Raw genomic sequence first — 16,615 nt, 5'->3', positions numbered from 1 at the left:
AGATTTTTGCTTTGTCATTATTGGGTATTGTGTGTAGATTGCTGAGGAGTTTTACTTATTTAATCCATTTTAGAATAAGGCTGCACCGTAACAAAATGTGGAAAAAGGGGTCTGAATACTTTCCGAAGACACTGTATATTGTTTAGTACAAGACAATATTAAGTCAAGAAGTCTGATGGGTGACAATATCAGCCTTGCAAATTATATATTATCACTTGTGAAGGATGCACACGGTAAGAATCAAAGTCTTGTTTTGATACAGGTTTGTATCAAAACTAAAGTGGCCAAATAACTTCATACAATTAAGCACATTAATCCACTTTACAAGGGGTGTAGAGCCAAACTGGCATACAAAAGCAGCTCCTAAGTTAATTTTATCTTCCCCAATTTTGACCATAAAAATGCACCTTTATAATAAAATCATTACAAGATAATCACATTTGCGGTCACTTTTGATAATGATGCTTTCCCGTTAAAGGGGCGGCAGGTAGCCTAGTGGTTAGAGGTGGTCCAGTAACCGAAAGGTTGCTGAATCGAATCCCCGACCTGACAAGGTAAAAATGTCATTCTGCCCCTGAACAAGGCAGTTAACCCACTGTTCTTGGGCCATCATTGTAAATAAGAATTTGTTCTTAGAACTGATATGCCTAGTTAAATAAAGGTAAAATAAAATAAATAAAGGAACATTCGCGCTTATATCCTACTAGCGTGTGCACATTGCAGCACTTACACTAGGCTTTTGCTGTTTGTTAGGCCTACTCGTCTAGTTGGCTGACAAAAACTAAATGTGGACAGTTCTTCCAATATCTTCAATATGCACCTTGGAATTGGATAAGAACGCGCACAGTTGCATCCCTGATGTGTCTGTCTTCTCTTGTAGCCTGTGAGAAAGATCCAATCAAGTGATGGAGAGCCAAGTGAGTGAGAGGTGCTTTGGAGCAAGCATCACTCAGGGAGAAGGGCACAACGCAGCACTCCGGCAAGAAAAGGAATGGATTTTTTTAGGGTGCATTACTGCCACACACAGGGGATGTCACCGTGAAATTCTAGGCATTATCAAGTGTTTGTCAAATTGTGAATGAGATACTGATGAAGTGTACAGGCTGAGCAAAAAACAAAGCAGAGTTCAATGCGTTCAAGCAACTTTTTTCAAATCATCATTGGATTCGCATCACACAGCATTACAATGTATTAAAAATCTAAACATATAGCCCAACGTTTGTAGAATAACTAGTTACATTAATAACTCTAAATTAAGAATTTCTTTGTTTAACCGCTCAACACAGAATAGCAGCATGTGCGTACTCAAATCGTTTGGACAAAATATCCTTTCTATTTTATTCAGCTTTGTTCATACTGTAAAATAATAGAAAATAATGCCACAGAATTCTAAGCAAATCTTGCCTGCTAAATTAACTAAATTAACTTGTGTAGCACACAGTCATTTGGCATAGATCAGAACCTAACATAAGGACAACGCAAGAGTATGCTATTCTGTTCTTCTGAAATAGAGTACATTTTCTTCAAATCATGCTTCTTTAGATCTGTCTAAAATATTATATAGATTTATTAAACTTTTTAAATACTAAGATGTTCCAAAGGTCTGCATCAGTGTGGAAGCCAGGAGATGCTAAATGTGTTTGTTAATTAATGGTCAATTACTGTGAGACCGACAGTTATTTGCTTCACAATCACCCGCTGTGGAAATTTCATGACCGCCACAGCCCTCACAGGGCCTAGCTAGTAGTTGTTCCTGGACAAGACCTGTCGCAGTGTCCTCCCTCACCTCAGTTTTGCTGGACAGGACCTGTCCCAGTGTCTCTCACCTCAGTTTTGCTGGACAGGACCTGTCCCAGTGTCTCCCCCTCACCTCAGTTTTGCTGGTGGATGGTGTCTTCTTCTTCTTGGGCTTCTTCTTGGTCACGTCGGACGACACCACAGGGACGCTCTTCTCCGGCTTCAATGCCTCCACCATCTTCTTCTCGAGCTCCTGGGGCACGGGTGTGGGCGGCTCCTCCTCCTCAGGTGGCAGGGGGAGGGGTTCCAGGTAGTAGCTGCGCGGCTTGGGCTTCAGGTGGGTGTGGTAGAGGAGGAAGCGCTGCTGCTCCTCGAACTTGGTCACCTTACGGTCCACGCGCACCGTCCCGAACCAGCCCCAAGAGAGTGGGGCAGAGTGCTTGAGGCCCTCGAACACGTCCCACGGCGAGATCTTCTGCTTGTTGGACACTTGGAGGCCCTGATAGAAAAGGAGAGGTGATTTTTAAATTGATATAAATCAATTATTGGAGACTGGTGTTGCCCCAAATTCATCCCGAAAATTAAGATGTCTAAATGCATAAGTATTTTGTAGAGCTGAGTTCAAATAATATTTGTTTTCTCTAATAAACGTTGAGCATTTGAAGGAGCCTGGAGTACCATATGGGCGTGGTTTACAGATTTGGGATCAAATCCATTGGTTCCATTTTGCCAGGCAAGCTCAAGCAAGTATTTGAAATAAAACACAGTATTTGAACACAGGTCTGCTATTTAGGGAAAACATTCTTAGTGAACAGCTTGAAAGAAACGTTTATGAAGAACCATGTGGGCTAAAAATATAAAATATCTTAGTGACAGAGAAACAGTAATACCTTCAACAACTGAGTTGGCAATGTCTTCCAAGGGTAAAAGCTCAGAGTACTCACCTCCTTCTCAAAGCCGGCAATCTTGTTGCCCTTGGTGTCGATGAGCGAGCCCTGAGGTTCACACGTGATGACATCACGAGTCTGCTTGGGCAGAGGGAGCAGCTGCCGCACCTTCTCCAGACTCTCTGACTGCCGGTCACCCAGCTCTTTCTGCAAATACACACCACAACAGTAGAGTTACGAGCCAAACACCTTGAAATAAAGATACAAATAGTATTGAATTGAGAAGCTTCCTTGTGTCTGTTTGATAGTTGCTCGACTGAATTCTAGGCGAGTGGGGACCTCTTGTGGTGAACACCGAGCATAACACCTTCACGGACATAAATTGTTATATATTCTACATATAAATAGATAGTACAAAACATTAAGAACACCTTCCTAATATTGAGTTGAACCCCCTTTTGCCCTCAGAACAGCCTCAATTCTTCGGGGCTTGGACTCCACAAGGCGTCGAAAGCCCATGTTGACTCCAATGCTTTCCACAGTTGTGTCAAGTTGGCTGGATGTGCTTTGGGTGGTGGACCATTCTGATACAGACCAGAAACTGTTGAGCGTGGAAAACCCAGCAACTCTGCAGTTTTTGACACACAATGCACCTGGCACCTATTACCATACCCTGTTCAAAAGGCACTTAAATATTTCGTCCTGTCCATTCTAGAGGTCGACCGATCAATCTGAATGGCCGATTAATTAGGGCCGATTTCAAGTTTTCATAACAATCGGTATTTTTGGATGCTGATTTGGCCCATTTTTTTTGTTTTTTACACCTTTATTTCACTAGGCAAGTCAGTTAAGAACACATTCTTATTTTCAATGACGGCCTAGGTACAGTGGGTTAACTGCCTTGTTCAGGGGCAGAACGATTTTCACCTTGTCAGCTCGGGGGATACAAATCTTGCAACCTTACAGTTAACTAGTCCAACGCTCTAACCACCTGCTTCACGAGGAGCCTGCCTGTTACGTGAATGCAGTAAGAAGACAAGGTAAGTTGCTATCTAGCATTAAACTTATCTTATAAAAAAACAATCAATCATAAATCACTTGTTAACTACACATTGTTGATGATAGAACTAGTTCTATCTAGCATGTCCTGCGTTGCCTATAATCGATGCGGAGCGCAATCGCGAAAAAGGACTGTCGTTGCTCCAACGTGTACCTAACCATAAACATCAATGCCTTTCTTAAAATCAATACACAGAAGTATGTATTTTTAAACCTGCATATATAGCTAAAAGAAATCCAGGTTAGCAGGCAATATTAACCAGGTGAAATTGTGTCACTTCTCTTGCATTCATTGCACAGAGTCAGTGTATAAGCAACAGTTTGGGCCATCTGGCTCGTTGCGAACTAATTTGCCAGAATTTTACGTAATTATGACACAACATTGAAGATTGTGCAATGTAACAGGAATATTTAGACTTAGGGATGCCAACCATTAGATAAAATACAGAACGGTTCATTATTTCACTGAAAGAAAAAACGTTTTGTTTTCGAGATGATAGTTTCCGGATTCGACCATATTAATGACCTAAGGCTCGTATTTCTGTGTGTTATTATGTTATAATTAAGTTATGATTTGATAGAGCAGTCTGACTGAGTGATTGTAGGCACCAGCAGGCTCGTAAGCATTCATTCAAACAGCACTTTCGTGCCTTTTGCTTGCAGCTCTTCTCTGTGCTTCAAGCATTGTGCTGTTTATGACTTCAAGCATTGTGCTGTTTATGACTTCAAGCCTATCAACTCCCGAGATTAGGCTGGTGTAACCGATGTGAAATGGCTAGCTAGTTAGCAGGGTGCACGCTAATAGCGTTTCAAACGTCACTCGCCCTGAGACTTGGAGTAGTTGTTCCACTTGCTCTGCATGGGTAATGCTGCTTCGAGGGTGTCTGTTGTCGATGTGTACCTGGTTCGAGCCCAGGTAGGAGCAAGGAGTGGGACAGAAGCTATACTGTTACACTGGCAATTTTTTTATATTTTTTTATTTCACCTTTATTTAACCAGGTAGGCAAGTTGAGAACAAGTTCTCATTTACAATTGCGACCTGGCCAAGACAAAGCAAAGCAGTTCGACACAAACAACGACACAGAGTTACACATGGAGTAAAACAAACATACAGTCAATAATACAGTATAAACAAGTCTATATACACGATGTGAGCAAATGAGGTGAGATAAGGGAGGTAAAGGCAAAAAAAGGCCATGGTGGCAAAGTAAATACAAAATAGCAAGTAAAACACTGGAATGGTAGATTTGCAGTGGAAGAATGTGCAAAGTAGAAATAAAAAATAATGGGGTGCAAAGGAGCAAAATAAATAAATAAATAAAATACATTAGGGAAAGAGGTAGTTGTTTGGGCTAAATTATAGGTGGGCTATGTACAGGTGGTGCTTAAAGCTAGTGAGGGAGATAAGTATTTCCAGTTTCAGAGATTTTTGTAGTTCGTTCCAGTCATTGGCAGCAGAGAACTGGAAGGAGAGGCGGCCAAAGAAAGAATTGGTTTTGGGGGTGACTTGAGAGATATACCTGCTGGAGCGTGTGCTACAGGTGGGAGATGCTATGGTGACCAGCGAGCTGAGATAAGGGGGGACTTTACCGAGCAGGGTCTTGTAGATGACATGGAGCCAGGGGGTTTGGCGACGAGTATGAAGCGAGGGCCAGCCAACGAGAGTGTACAGGTCGCAATGGTGGGTAGCATATGGGGCTTTGGTGACAAAACAGATTGCACTGTGTTAGACTGCATCCAATTTGTTGAGTAGGGTATTGGAGGCAATTTTGTAAATGACATCGCCGAAGTCGAGGATTGGTAGGATGGTCAGTTTTCCAAGGGTATGTTTGGCAGCATGAGTGAAGGATGCTTTGTTGCGAAATAGGAAACCAATTCTAGATTTAACTTTGGATTGGAGATGTTTGATATGGGTCTGGAAGGAGAGTTTACAGTCTAACCAGACACCTAAGTATTTGTAGTTGTCCACGTCAGAGCCGTCCAGAGTAGTGATGTTGGACAGGCGGGCAGGTGCAGGTAGCAATCGGCTGAAGAGCATGCATTTAGTTTTACTTGTATTTAAGAGCAATTGGAGGCCACGGAAGGAGAGTTGTATGGCATTGAAGCTTGCCTGGAGGGTTGTTGACACAGTGTCCAAAGAAGGGCCAGAAGTATACAGAATGGTGTCGTCTGCGTAGAGGTGGATCAGAGACTCACCAGCAGCAAGAGCAACATCATTGATGTATACAGAGAAGAGAGTCGGTCCAAGAATTGAACCCTGTGGCACCCCCATAGAGACTGCCAGAGGTCCGGACAGCAGACCCTCCGATTTGACACACTGAACTCTATCAGAGAAGTAGTTGGTGAACCAGGCGAGGCAATCATTTCAGAAACCAAGGCTGTCGAGTCTGCCGATGAGGATGTGGTGATTGACAGAGTCGAAAGCCTTGGCCAGATCAATGAATACGGCTGCACAGTAATGTTTCTTATCGATGGCGGTTAAGATATTGTTTAGGACCTTGAGCGTGGCTGAGGTGCACCCATGACGAGCTCTGAAACCAGATTGCATAGCAGAGAAGGTATGGTGAGATTCTAAATGGTCAGTAATCGGTTTGTTGACTTGGCTTTCGAAGACCTTAGAAAGGCATGGTAGGATAGATATAGGTCTGTAGCAGTTTGGGTCAAGAGTGTCCCCTTTGAAGAGGGGGATGACCGCAGCTGCTTTCCAATCTTTGGGAATCTCAGGCGACACAAAAGAGAGGTTGAACAGGCTAGTAATAAGGGTGGCAACAATTCCGGCAGATACTTTTAGAAAGAAAGGGTCCAGATTGTCTAGCCCGGCTGATTTGTAGGGGTCCAGATTTTGCAGCTCTTTCAGAACATAAGCTGAACGGATTTGGGAGAAGGAGAAATGGGGAAGGCTTGGGCGAGTTGCTGTTGGGGGTGCAGTGCTGTTGAACGGGGTAGGAGTAGCCAGGTGGAAAGCATGGCCAGCCGTAGAAAAATGCTTATTGAAATTCTCAATTATGGTGGATTTATCAGTGGAGACAGTGTTTCCTATCTTCAGTGCAGTGGGCAGCTGGGAGGAGGTGTTCTTATTCTCCATGGACTTTACAGTGTCCCAGAACTTTTTTGAGTTAGTGTTGCAGGAAGCAAATTTCTGCTTGAAAAAGCTAGCCTTGGCTTTTCTAATTGCCTGTGTATAATGGTTTCTAGCTTCCCTGAACAGCTGCATATCACGGGGGCTTTTCGATGCTAAAGCAGAACGCCATAGGATGTTTTTGTGTTGGTTAAGGGCAGTCAGGTCTGGGGAGAACCAAGGGCTATATCTGTTCCTGGTTCTAAATTTCTTGAATGGGGCATGCTTATTTAAGATGGTTAGGAAGGCATTTAAAAAAAAATAACCAGGCATCCTCTACTGACGGGATGAGATTAATATCCTTCCAGGATACCCCGGCCAGGTCGATTAGAAAGGCCTGCTCGCTGAAGTATTTCAGGGAGCGTTTGACAGTGATGAGTGGAGGTCGTTTGACCGCTGACCCATTATGGATGCAGGCAATGAGGCAGTGATCGCTGAGATCTTGGTTGAAGACAGCAGATGTGTATTTAGAGGGCAAGTTGGTTAGGATGACATCTATGAGGGTGCCCGTGTTTTAGGCTTTGGGGAGGTACCTGGTAGGTTCATTGATAATTTGTGTGAGATTGAGGGCATCAAGCTTAGATTGTAGGATGGCTGGGGTGTTAAGCATGTTCCAGTTTAGGTTGCCTAGCAGCACGAGCTCTGAAGATAGATGGGGGGCAATCAGTTCACATATGGTGTCCAGAGCACAGCTGGGGGCAGAGGGTGGTCTATAGCAGGCGGCAACGGTGAGAGACTTGTTTTTAGAGAGGTGGATTTTTAAAAGTAGAAGTTCAAATTGTTTGGGTACAGACCTGGATAGTAGGACTGAACTCTGCAAGCTATCTTTGCAGTAGATTGCAACACCGCCCCCTTTGTCAGTTCTATCTTGTCTGAAAATGTTGTTGTTTGGGATTAAAATTTCAGAATTTTTGGTGGTCTTCCTAATCCAGGATTCAGACACAGCTAGAACATCCGGGTTGGCAGAGTGTGCTAAAGCAGTGAATATAACAAATTTAGGGAGGAGGCTTCTAATGTTAACATGCATGAAACCAAGGCTATTACGGTTACAGAAGTCATCAAAAGAGAGCGCCTGGGGAATAGGAGTGTAGCAAGGCACAGTAGGGCCTGGATTCACCTCTACATCGCCAGAGGAACAGAGGAGGAGGAGGATAAGGGTACGGCTAAAGGCAATAAGAATTGGTCGTCTAGAACGTCTGGAACAGAGAGTAAAAGGAGGTTTGTGGGGGCGATAAAATAGCTTCAAGGTATAATGTACAGACAAAGGTATGGTAGGATGTGAATACAGTGGAGGTAAACCTAGGTATTAAGTGATGAGAGAGATATTGTCTCTAGAAACATAATTGAAACCAGGAGATGTCATCGCATGTGTGGGTGGAGGAACTAATAGGTTGGATAAGGTATAGTGAGAGCAGGACTAGAGGCTCTACAGTGAAATAAGCCAATAAACACTAACCAGAACAGCAATGGGCAAGGCATATTGACATTTTTTTTTTTAAATGGTTTTATTTTTTTATTTCACCTTTATTTAACCAGGTAGGCTAGTTGAGAACAAGTTCTCATTTGCAACTGCGACCTGGCCAAGATAAAGCATAGCAGTGTAAACAGACAACACAAGAGTTACACATGGAGTAAACAATTAACAAGTCAATAACACAGTAGAAAAAAAGGGAGTCTATATACATTGTGTGCAAAAGGCATGAGGAGGTAGGCAAATAATTACAATTTTGCAGATTAACACTGGAGTGATAAATGATCAGATGGTCATGTACAGGTAGAGATATTGGTGTGCAAAAGAGCAGAAAAGTAAATAAATAAAAACAGTATGGGGATGAGGTAGGTAAAAATGGGTGGGCTATTTACCGATAAGACTATGTACAGCTGCAGCGATCGGTTAGCTGCTCAGATAGCAGATGTTTGAAGTTGGTGAGGGAGATAAAAGTCTCCAACTTCAGAGATTTTTGCAATTCGTTCCAGTCACAGGCAGCAGAGAACTGGAACGACAGGCGGCCAAATGAGGTGTTGGCTTTAGGGATGATCAGTGAGATACACCTGCTGGAGCGCGTGCTACGGGTGGGTGTTGCCATCGTGACCAGTGAACTGAGATAAGGCAGAGCTTTTCCTAGCATGGACTTGTAGATGACCTGGAGCCAGTGGGTCTGGCGACGAATATGTAGCGAGGGCCAGCCGACTAGAGAGGCATGCTTATTTGAGTGATCATAAGGGTCCAGTGAGTAGAGAGGTTGGTTGGGGTCACGGCGATTTAGACAGCTAGCCGGGCCATCGGTAGCAAGCTGGCATAGGATGGAGGTCTGTTATTAGCCACCTTGTGCGTTCCCGTCGGTAGGATTAGTGGGGTTCCGTGTGGTAGAGGGGATGAATCCAAATTACACAAAAAAAACTATAGATATAGTTATAGAGGCCCAAGAAAAAAAAAAAAAAAATCTTAGATAGGTCTATTCCGATAAGACAGCTAACGGTTAGCGGACCGCAGATGGGCGGTTCAGGTAACGTCGCGACGGAGGAGCCAGCCGGATAACTCCTTCGGGTAGATAACGTCGACAGTCCAGTTGTGAAGGCCTGGTGGGGCTCCGCGTTGGCAGTAAAACGGGTCCGGATAGGTGATTGTAGCCCAGGAGTGACTGATGGAACTCTTCAGCTGGCTAGCTCCGGAATAATTGATGTTTGCTCCGGAATCGACGAAGGCCGGTAGTCACACGGATAGCAGCTAGCTAGCTGTGAGATCCAGGTATGAATGTCCAGAGTTAGCGGTTGAAATCCAGGGACATGGAGAGAAAAATAGGTCCGGTATGTTCCGTTCCGAGCCGTACAAAACTGGCGATAGATTTTCGAGCTAAAGGATAGCTAGCCGATGACCACAAACCGTGGTTAGCTGAATACTAACGATTAGCCAGTAAAGAAGCTAACTAGCTTCTGATTAGCTTCTATGGAGGATTACAGATTTGAGGTAAATAATACTTTTTTTATAAATATAAATTGGTGAGGCGGGTTGCAAGAGAGTGTTTTGACGACGAGTTTATGGAAAATAAAAAAATATATATAAAAAGGTATGCGAGAAAAAAGTTATATATATATACGGGACACGACAAGACGAGGACAAAAGACGTCTGAACTGCAATGCCATCTTGGCATTCAATACTAAAGTGCCTATAAGAACATCCAATAGTCAAAGGTATATGAAATACGAATGGTAAATAGAGAAATAGTCATATAATTCCTATAATAACTACAACCTAAAACTTCTTACCTGGGAATATTGAAGACTCATGTTAAAAGGAACCACCAGCTTTCATATGTTCTCATGTTCTGAGCAAGGAACTTAAACGTTAGCTTTCTTACATGGCACATATTGCACTTTTACTTTCTTCTCCAACACTTTGTTTCTGCATTATTTAAACCAAATTGAACATGTGTCATTATTTATTTGAGGCTAAATTGATTTTATTGATGTATTATATTATATTAAAATAAGTGTTTCATTCAGTATTGTTGTAATTGTCATTATTACAAATGTATTTTTTTATTTTGATATTATTATTATTATTTTTATTATTATTATTATTTTTTTTTAAATCGGCCGATTAATAGGTGTCGGTTTTTTTTGGTCCTCCAATAATCGGTATCGGCGTTGAAAAATCATAATCGGTCAAAAGATTAGGTGTTCCTAATGTTTTCTACACTCAGTATAAATCCAGTGTGATCTTACCCGCAGCTTCTTTACCAGGTTCATGTAAGCCCTCTTGTTCTCTTCCATGCTGCCCTGAGAGATGCTGGACATGTCAGCAGCCAGCGTGCCATTAATCAGCACACTCAGCATGTCCAGTACCGTAGTGAAGAGCTCACTGAGAGAGAAAAAGGAAGAGAGCGAGAGAGACGGACAGGCAGAGTGAGGGAGAAGAGAAATCACACACGTCAGTCAGGTATTTTACATGTTGACATTACAATCTTAACAAATGAACACAAGTAAAGTGATGAAGTTAAAAATGTGTGAGCAGGTGTGTTGGGACTTACTTGTTGGACTTCATGTCCACTGTACCGCTGCTGATGATGTCGAGGAGTAGCACGGCCCACTCGGTGGTCTGCTGTGTGCTGCGTTGTACCGTGTCAAACATCCCACCTACCTGGAGAGCAAAGACAAGACATCCAATTTCATTTTAAGCCTCGTTTACATTACCCATAAGCACTCCGTTACATTGCGCCGGATGTCATGCATTTCAATGGGGACATCCACAACGGAGTGGAATCGTAACGCCCTCTTGCGGTTGAAGGCTTGCCAGAAGGACGCTGCATTCTTTTACATTTTCCAAACTTTGCACCGTCTTCAGTCCAGCCAGAGCCCATTGAAGGACAGGAAGTTACCAAACCATGGAAGATGAAAATGTGGTTTTCTGTAATAGCTTCATGGGATAGCTAGCAGTTTATAAACAATTACCCATTCCTATAAGCTTTTAAGCCAATTATATGACTTGTCTCCCATTGGGCTTGTTTTTGATGATAATTATTGGGTGGAGGTCGCTAGCTACAGTGGTATCTTCCACCTAGCCTCGCTTTTAGCCATCTAGCTGCTTTACAGTGCAAGCTAGCTTAATTTGCTAGAACGTTATAGAAACAAGTTGAGGAAAAAGTAACTAAACAAAACATGTTTTATTATCACCTGAAACATTATATTTATCCTGTTTTGAATGAAAAGGTAATATTTTGCAATCTCTCAAAATAAATGCCATCTCTGACGAGAGACTCTCCTCCATCTTGTTTTGCATTGTGAAATCCTATCCTATGCTCTCCTTCCAGTAGAGGAACGAGATTGCATAAAGTTGACGTACAGCGTAATGAAATACAAATAGGAGCGGCAGGTAGCCTAGTGGTTAGAGTGTTGGGCCAGTAACCGGAAGGTTACTAGATCAAATCCCAGAGCTGACATGTCATTCTACCCCTGAACAAGGCAGTTAACCCACTGTTCCTAGGCCGTCATTATAAATAAGAATATGTTCTCAACTGACTTGCCTAGTGAAAAAAATATTAAAACAACATTTAAATACGTCACGATGTAAACGGGGCATTAGCATGCAATTCAGAAACGTCCATGAAACTTATGTCAAGGCGCCAGAGAATTTGCATGTATTTTTCTTAATACATTTTCAACCTCTACATCTCTTTGTACTTTTAATGGACAAAACCTAAGTATTCTGTAGCAGTAACTAACTGGGTTTGATTTGTTTTCAGAGGTACTTTCTGTCCGTATGGCCTTTTTTTGATATTGGACAATTTAGCACGTTCAGGCATAACAGCGAAATCACATGACTATGATGGTAGTGGTGACCAACCTCACCAGAGGAAACCTCACCAGATTGAGCCGCAGCTTCAGTGCCTCGTGCATCATCTGCTTGGCCTTGCAGTCATCCTGGTACTGGTCCTCCCGCCAGTTCGTTACAATCTGGAAGATGGAAATGCAGCCATAGCATCAGTCAGCATGAGATGGCAGATATGGCCAACAGTGAGCACAAGGGCATAATCCTCACTTGCGATGCTCACACTGACTTTAGTGTAAAACGTGCAAGGATGTCAATGAAACCTTTACAATCTCAAGTTGGGATTTTGGCCTAATAGAGGGGGTGTGGTGGGATAAGAAGATGGGGGAGAGGCTGTGTTGGGTCTTACCTGCTGCACCTGGCTGTAGAGGGAGGTGAGGAGGCCCTCTCGCTGTTCGTCCTGGCCTTTTAGACAGGTCAGCACCAGAGATAGGAAAGGCTGCTGGCTCAGCAGAGACATGCTGGAGACAGACAAATGTGAAAGCTGGGGCAAAATATTACCATAATAGAGCGGAGTACTATGCTTTCTGGATGAGAGTACAACCGTGTTGATAAAATAAGCATTATTTACATAACCCAAAATAGCACCTCATAAAGCCCCTGTTTTTGACACCCACTAAAACCAACTGTTCTGAAAGAAGGGGTCTGTCCTGTGCTGTTTATTTATTGTTCTATACTGTATATCTGTCGGGACCAGGAAAAAAAGGGGTTCCTCGGGTGTATGTTGTCTGACCTTTTCTGTTTCTGCCGGTCCCTCTCCTTGCGTGAGGAGGATCCCAGATGCTGGCCCTTCTCCAGCTCCTCCCCTGCCGCCTTCAGGACGTGGCCCTGGACTGAGGTGGGCAGCTTGGCAATCAGTGGTGCCACCAGCCACACACCTGTCCGCTCTGACGAACTGGGGGTACACAAACAAATATAAAAGAGATTTTACACTGAGGTTAGATTTCACCAACAATGAGAAAGCATGATTGGGATACTCAGGGACTAGAGTTTGGAAACACTGCTTTAGCCATTTCAAATGGTTTTACCAAAAGAGATTGTGAAAACAATGGATATTATCTGGTTGAAATTTGACAATTGGTAGTACCTATGATATATTTTAGTTTTAATGTAACTCACAGAAAAACTATTATCAAAAAATTATATAGCAAATAACCATTTTACCATGTGATTTATCAGTGAAATCAGTATTCCTACATACAGTTGAAGTCGGAAGTTTACATACACCTTAGCCAAATACATTAACTCAGTTTTTCACAAATCCTGACATTTAATCCGAGTAAAGAATCCCTGTTTTAGGTCAATTAGGATCACCATTTTTTTTTAAGAATGTGAAATGTCAGAATAATAGGAGAAATAATGATTTATTTCAGCTTTTATTTCTTTCATCACATTCCCAGCGGGTCAGAAGTTTACATACACTCAATTAGTATTTGGAAGCATTGACTTTAAATTGTTTAACTTGGGTGAAACATTTCGGGTAGCCTTCCACAAGCGTCCCACAAAAAGTTGGGTGAATTTTGGCCCATTTCTCCTGACAGAGCTGCTGTAACTGAGTCAGGTTTGCAGGCCTCCTTGCTCGCACACACCTTTTCAGTTCTGCCCACACATTTTCTATGGGTTTGAGGTCAGGGCTTTCTGATGGCCACTCCAATACCGAGACACTGATGTCCTTAAGCCATTTTGCCACAACTTTGGAAGTATGCTTGGGGTCATTGTCCATTTGGAAGACCCATTTGCGACCAAGCTTTAATTTTCTGACTGATGTCTTGAAATGTTGCTTCAGTATATCCATATAATTGTCCTTCCTCATGATGTCATCTATTTTGTGAAGTGGACCAGTCACTCCTGCAGCAAAGCATCCCCACAACATGATGCTGCCACCCCGTGCTACATGGTTGAGATGGTGTTCTTCGGCTTGCAGGCCTCCCTCTTTTTCCTCCAAACATAATGATGGTCATAATGGCCAAACAGTTCTATTTCTGTTTCATCAGACCAGATGACATTTATCCAAAAAGTATGATCTTTGTTATATGTGCAGTTGCAAACCGTAGTCTGGCTTTTTTTTACGGCGGTTTTGGAGCAGTGGCTTCTTCCTTGCTGAGCGGTCATTCAGGTTATTTCGATATAGGACTCATTTTTATTGTGGATATAGATACTTTTGTACCTGTTTCCTCCAGCATCTGCTGTTCTGGGATTGATTTGCACTTTTCGCACCAAAGTACGTTCATCTCTAGGAGACAGAACACGTCTCCTTCCTGAGCGGTACGACGGCTGCGTGGTCCCATGGTGTTTATACTTGCGCACTATTGTTTCTACAGATGAATGTGGTAGCTTCAGGCATTTGGAAATTGCTCCCAAGGATGAACCAGACTTGTCTGCAATTTCTTTCTGAGGTCTTGGCTGATTTCTTTTGATTTTCCCATGATGTCAAGCAGAGAGGCACTGAGTTTGAAGGTCGGCCTTGAAATGCATCCACAGGTACACCTCCAATTGACTCAAATTATGTCAATGAGCCTATCAGAAGCTTTTAAAGCCATGATATAATTTTCTGGAATTTTCTAGGCTGTTTAAAGGCACAATCAACTTAGTGTATGTAAACTTCTGACCCACTGGAATTGTGATACAGTGATTTATAAGTGAAATAATCTGTCTGTAAACAATTGTTTGAAAAATTACTTGTGTCATGCACAAAGTAGATGTCCTAACCGACTTGGAAAAACTATAATTTGTTAACAAGAAATTTATGGAGTGGTTAATAAATTATTTTTAATGACTCCAGCCTAAGTGTATGTAAACTCCTGACTTTAATTGTATTTGTAAATGGGAGGGAGAATTTAGAAACATCACACACACCTCAACACTGGTTTCATCTTGCTAGTGTTGTTGCTGTTGGAGGTAGAGCTTCCGGCGCCGGCCGAGCTGTTTCCTGAGGGGTTGTTGGAGTTCATCTCCGCTGACTTCTGGAACACCTCTATGGTGACCTTGGCGATGTTCTCCAATAGGGAGTACAGCTCCTGCAGGGAGACAATAAAGACGAGTTCATCCACTTGCACTCAATGACAGGGAATCTATCCTTGACAAAGACGGCTGCCATTACTAGCACATTCTACAGTTACGAAGGGTTTTGACATAAGCCACTTTAATTCTATATCTCTATGGATTCAATTGAACCAGAGGCACACTTGCGAACTTTACAGATAGATTGTATTCAAAATCTATATTTTGAGCAATATCCTTGCAATATCATTGGGTGGCAGACCGCCTAGCGGTTATGAGGTTTGTGCCAGTAACCGAAAAGTCGTTGGTTCGAATCCCTGAGCCGACTAGGTGAAAAATATGTTGATGTGTACTTGAGCGAGGCACTTAACACTAATTGATCTTTTAATTTGCTCTGGTTAAGAGCATCTGCTAAATGACTAAAATGTAAATGTAATATCATGCTTAATTTTGATTAAATGGCAGTGTTAGTGTCTTGAGGACCTTACAGGACACTGGAGTCTGGTTACGTACGTTGTTAGTACTCTGCTTGATCATGAGCTGCAGTTCCAGGGACGACTGTCTCATCGTCCACTGGTCCATGTTCTAGAGCCGGGAGGATGGGACACAACTTTTAGATGTACACATCACAACAATCCCCAAACAGTTAAGTTGTCACAGAGAGACTTAGCATCAAAGTTCACCACTTTCCCTGTAGCACTGCTTTAGTCAGCAGATGGCAGTAATGACATTCAGAAAACTCATGCTTCCTAATGTGGTCTGCTGAGCAACAGCCAGGGTTCAGAGAAAGTTCACACACTAATTCTAGCACCCACAACCCCCCATTTGTAATGGATGTGCCGTCTGCTGTGCTCTCTCCTCTATCCCCAACGATCTTCTAGGGCTGACACTGATTGACTTACAACTGGCCTCGATGGCTTCAAAGAAACCATTTCAAAGTCATTTCCAGAAAAAGGTTTTAGGTCTTGTGTGGGCTGACCTGGAGGATGCGTTTGATGCGTTGCCTCTGGGGATTGTCCCCCTCTTCACTGTCCAGCTGGCGGTGAGGGTAGCAGATGAGCTGCAGCAGCCGCTGGGCCTGGATGTTGACCAGCACCGGGTCCTGCAGGGCACTGCTGTCCTCCGACAGGGACTTGAGGCAGCGCTCGCCCACCCACTCCTGATGGAGGGAGAGATGTGTGATGATGGGTAGAGATCACCAAGGGGTATATACTGAACATTGTTTGGCCCCATTCAGTTTTTAATTCAGTCGATGCAGGAAGTGAAACCGAAATTAAGCTCCTAATTAGAAAACTCAATTTTGTTTCCTGAGGAGTTCATTCACTACTTTACCTGATTGTATTAAAAAAATTAAATAATCTACTTGCAGTGAAGCTGCTCACCATCCACATCACATTAATCATCTAACAGACTACCATCCAGAGCCACAGAAGCAACTAGGGTCAACGCCATGCTCAAGTGCACGTCAACAGATCTCCCACAAG

At 42.9% G+C, this 16,615-nt stretch overlaps 1 protein-coding gene across 1 annotated transcript in view; it reads right to left on the bottom strand.

Annotated features, from left to right (window-relative positions):
- Positions 1-16,615, bottom strand: part of LOC135545983 (mediator of RNA polymerase II transcription subunit 12-like) — a 93,069-nt gene that overhangs the window by 19,700 nt on the left and 56,754 nt on the right. The window contains exons 27-36 of the mRNA XM_064974015.1: positions 16,111-16,290; positions 15,645-15,716; positions 14,988-15,148; positions 12,865-13,026; positions 12,481-12,592; positions 12,167-12,256; positions 10,834-10,943; positions 10,529-10,664; positions 2,682-2,831; positions 1,871-2,236 (exon numbers count right to left, since the gene is read on the bottom strand). Coding sequence (XP_064830087.1) covers positions 1,871-2,236; positions 2,682-2,831; positions 10,529-10,664; positions 10,834-10,943; positions 12,167-12,256; positions 12,481-12,592; positions 12,865-13,026; positions 14,988-15,148; positions 15,645-15,716; positions 16,111-16,290 — 1,539 coding nt within the window. The remainder of the gene's footprint in view (positions 1-1,870; positions 2,237-2,681; positions 2,832-10,528; positions 10,665-10,833; positions 10,944-12,166; positions 12,257-12,480; positions 12,593-12,864; positions 13,027-14,987; positions 15,149-15,644; positions 15,717-16,110; positions 16,291-16,615) is intronic.

This window comes from Oncorhynchus masou, chromosome 9 (genome assembly GCF_036934945.1).
Source record: "Oncorhynchus masou masou isolate Uvic2021 chromosome 9, UVic_Omas_1.1, whole genome shotgun sequence".
Classification (NCBI taxonomy): Eukaryota; Metazoa; Chordata; class Actinopteri; order Salmoniformes; family Salmonidae; genus Oncorhynchus; species Oncorhynchus masou.
This window is presented reverse-complemented; position numbering and strand designations above follow the sequence as displayed.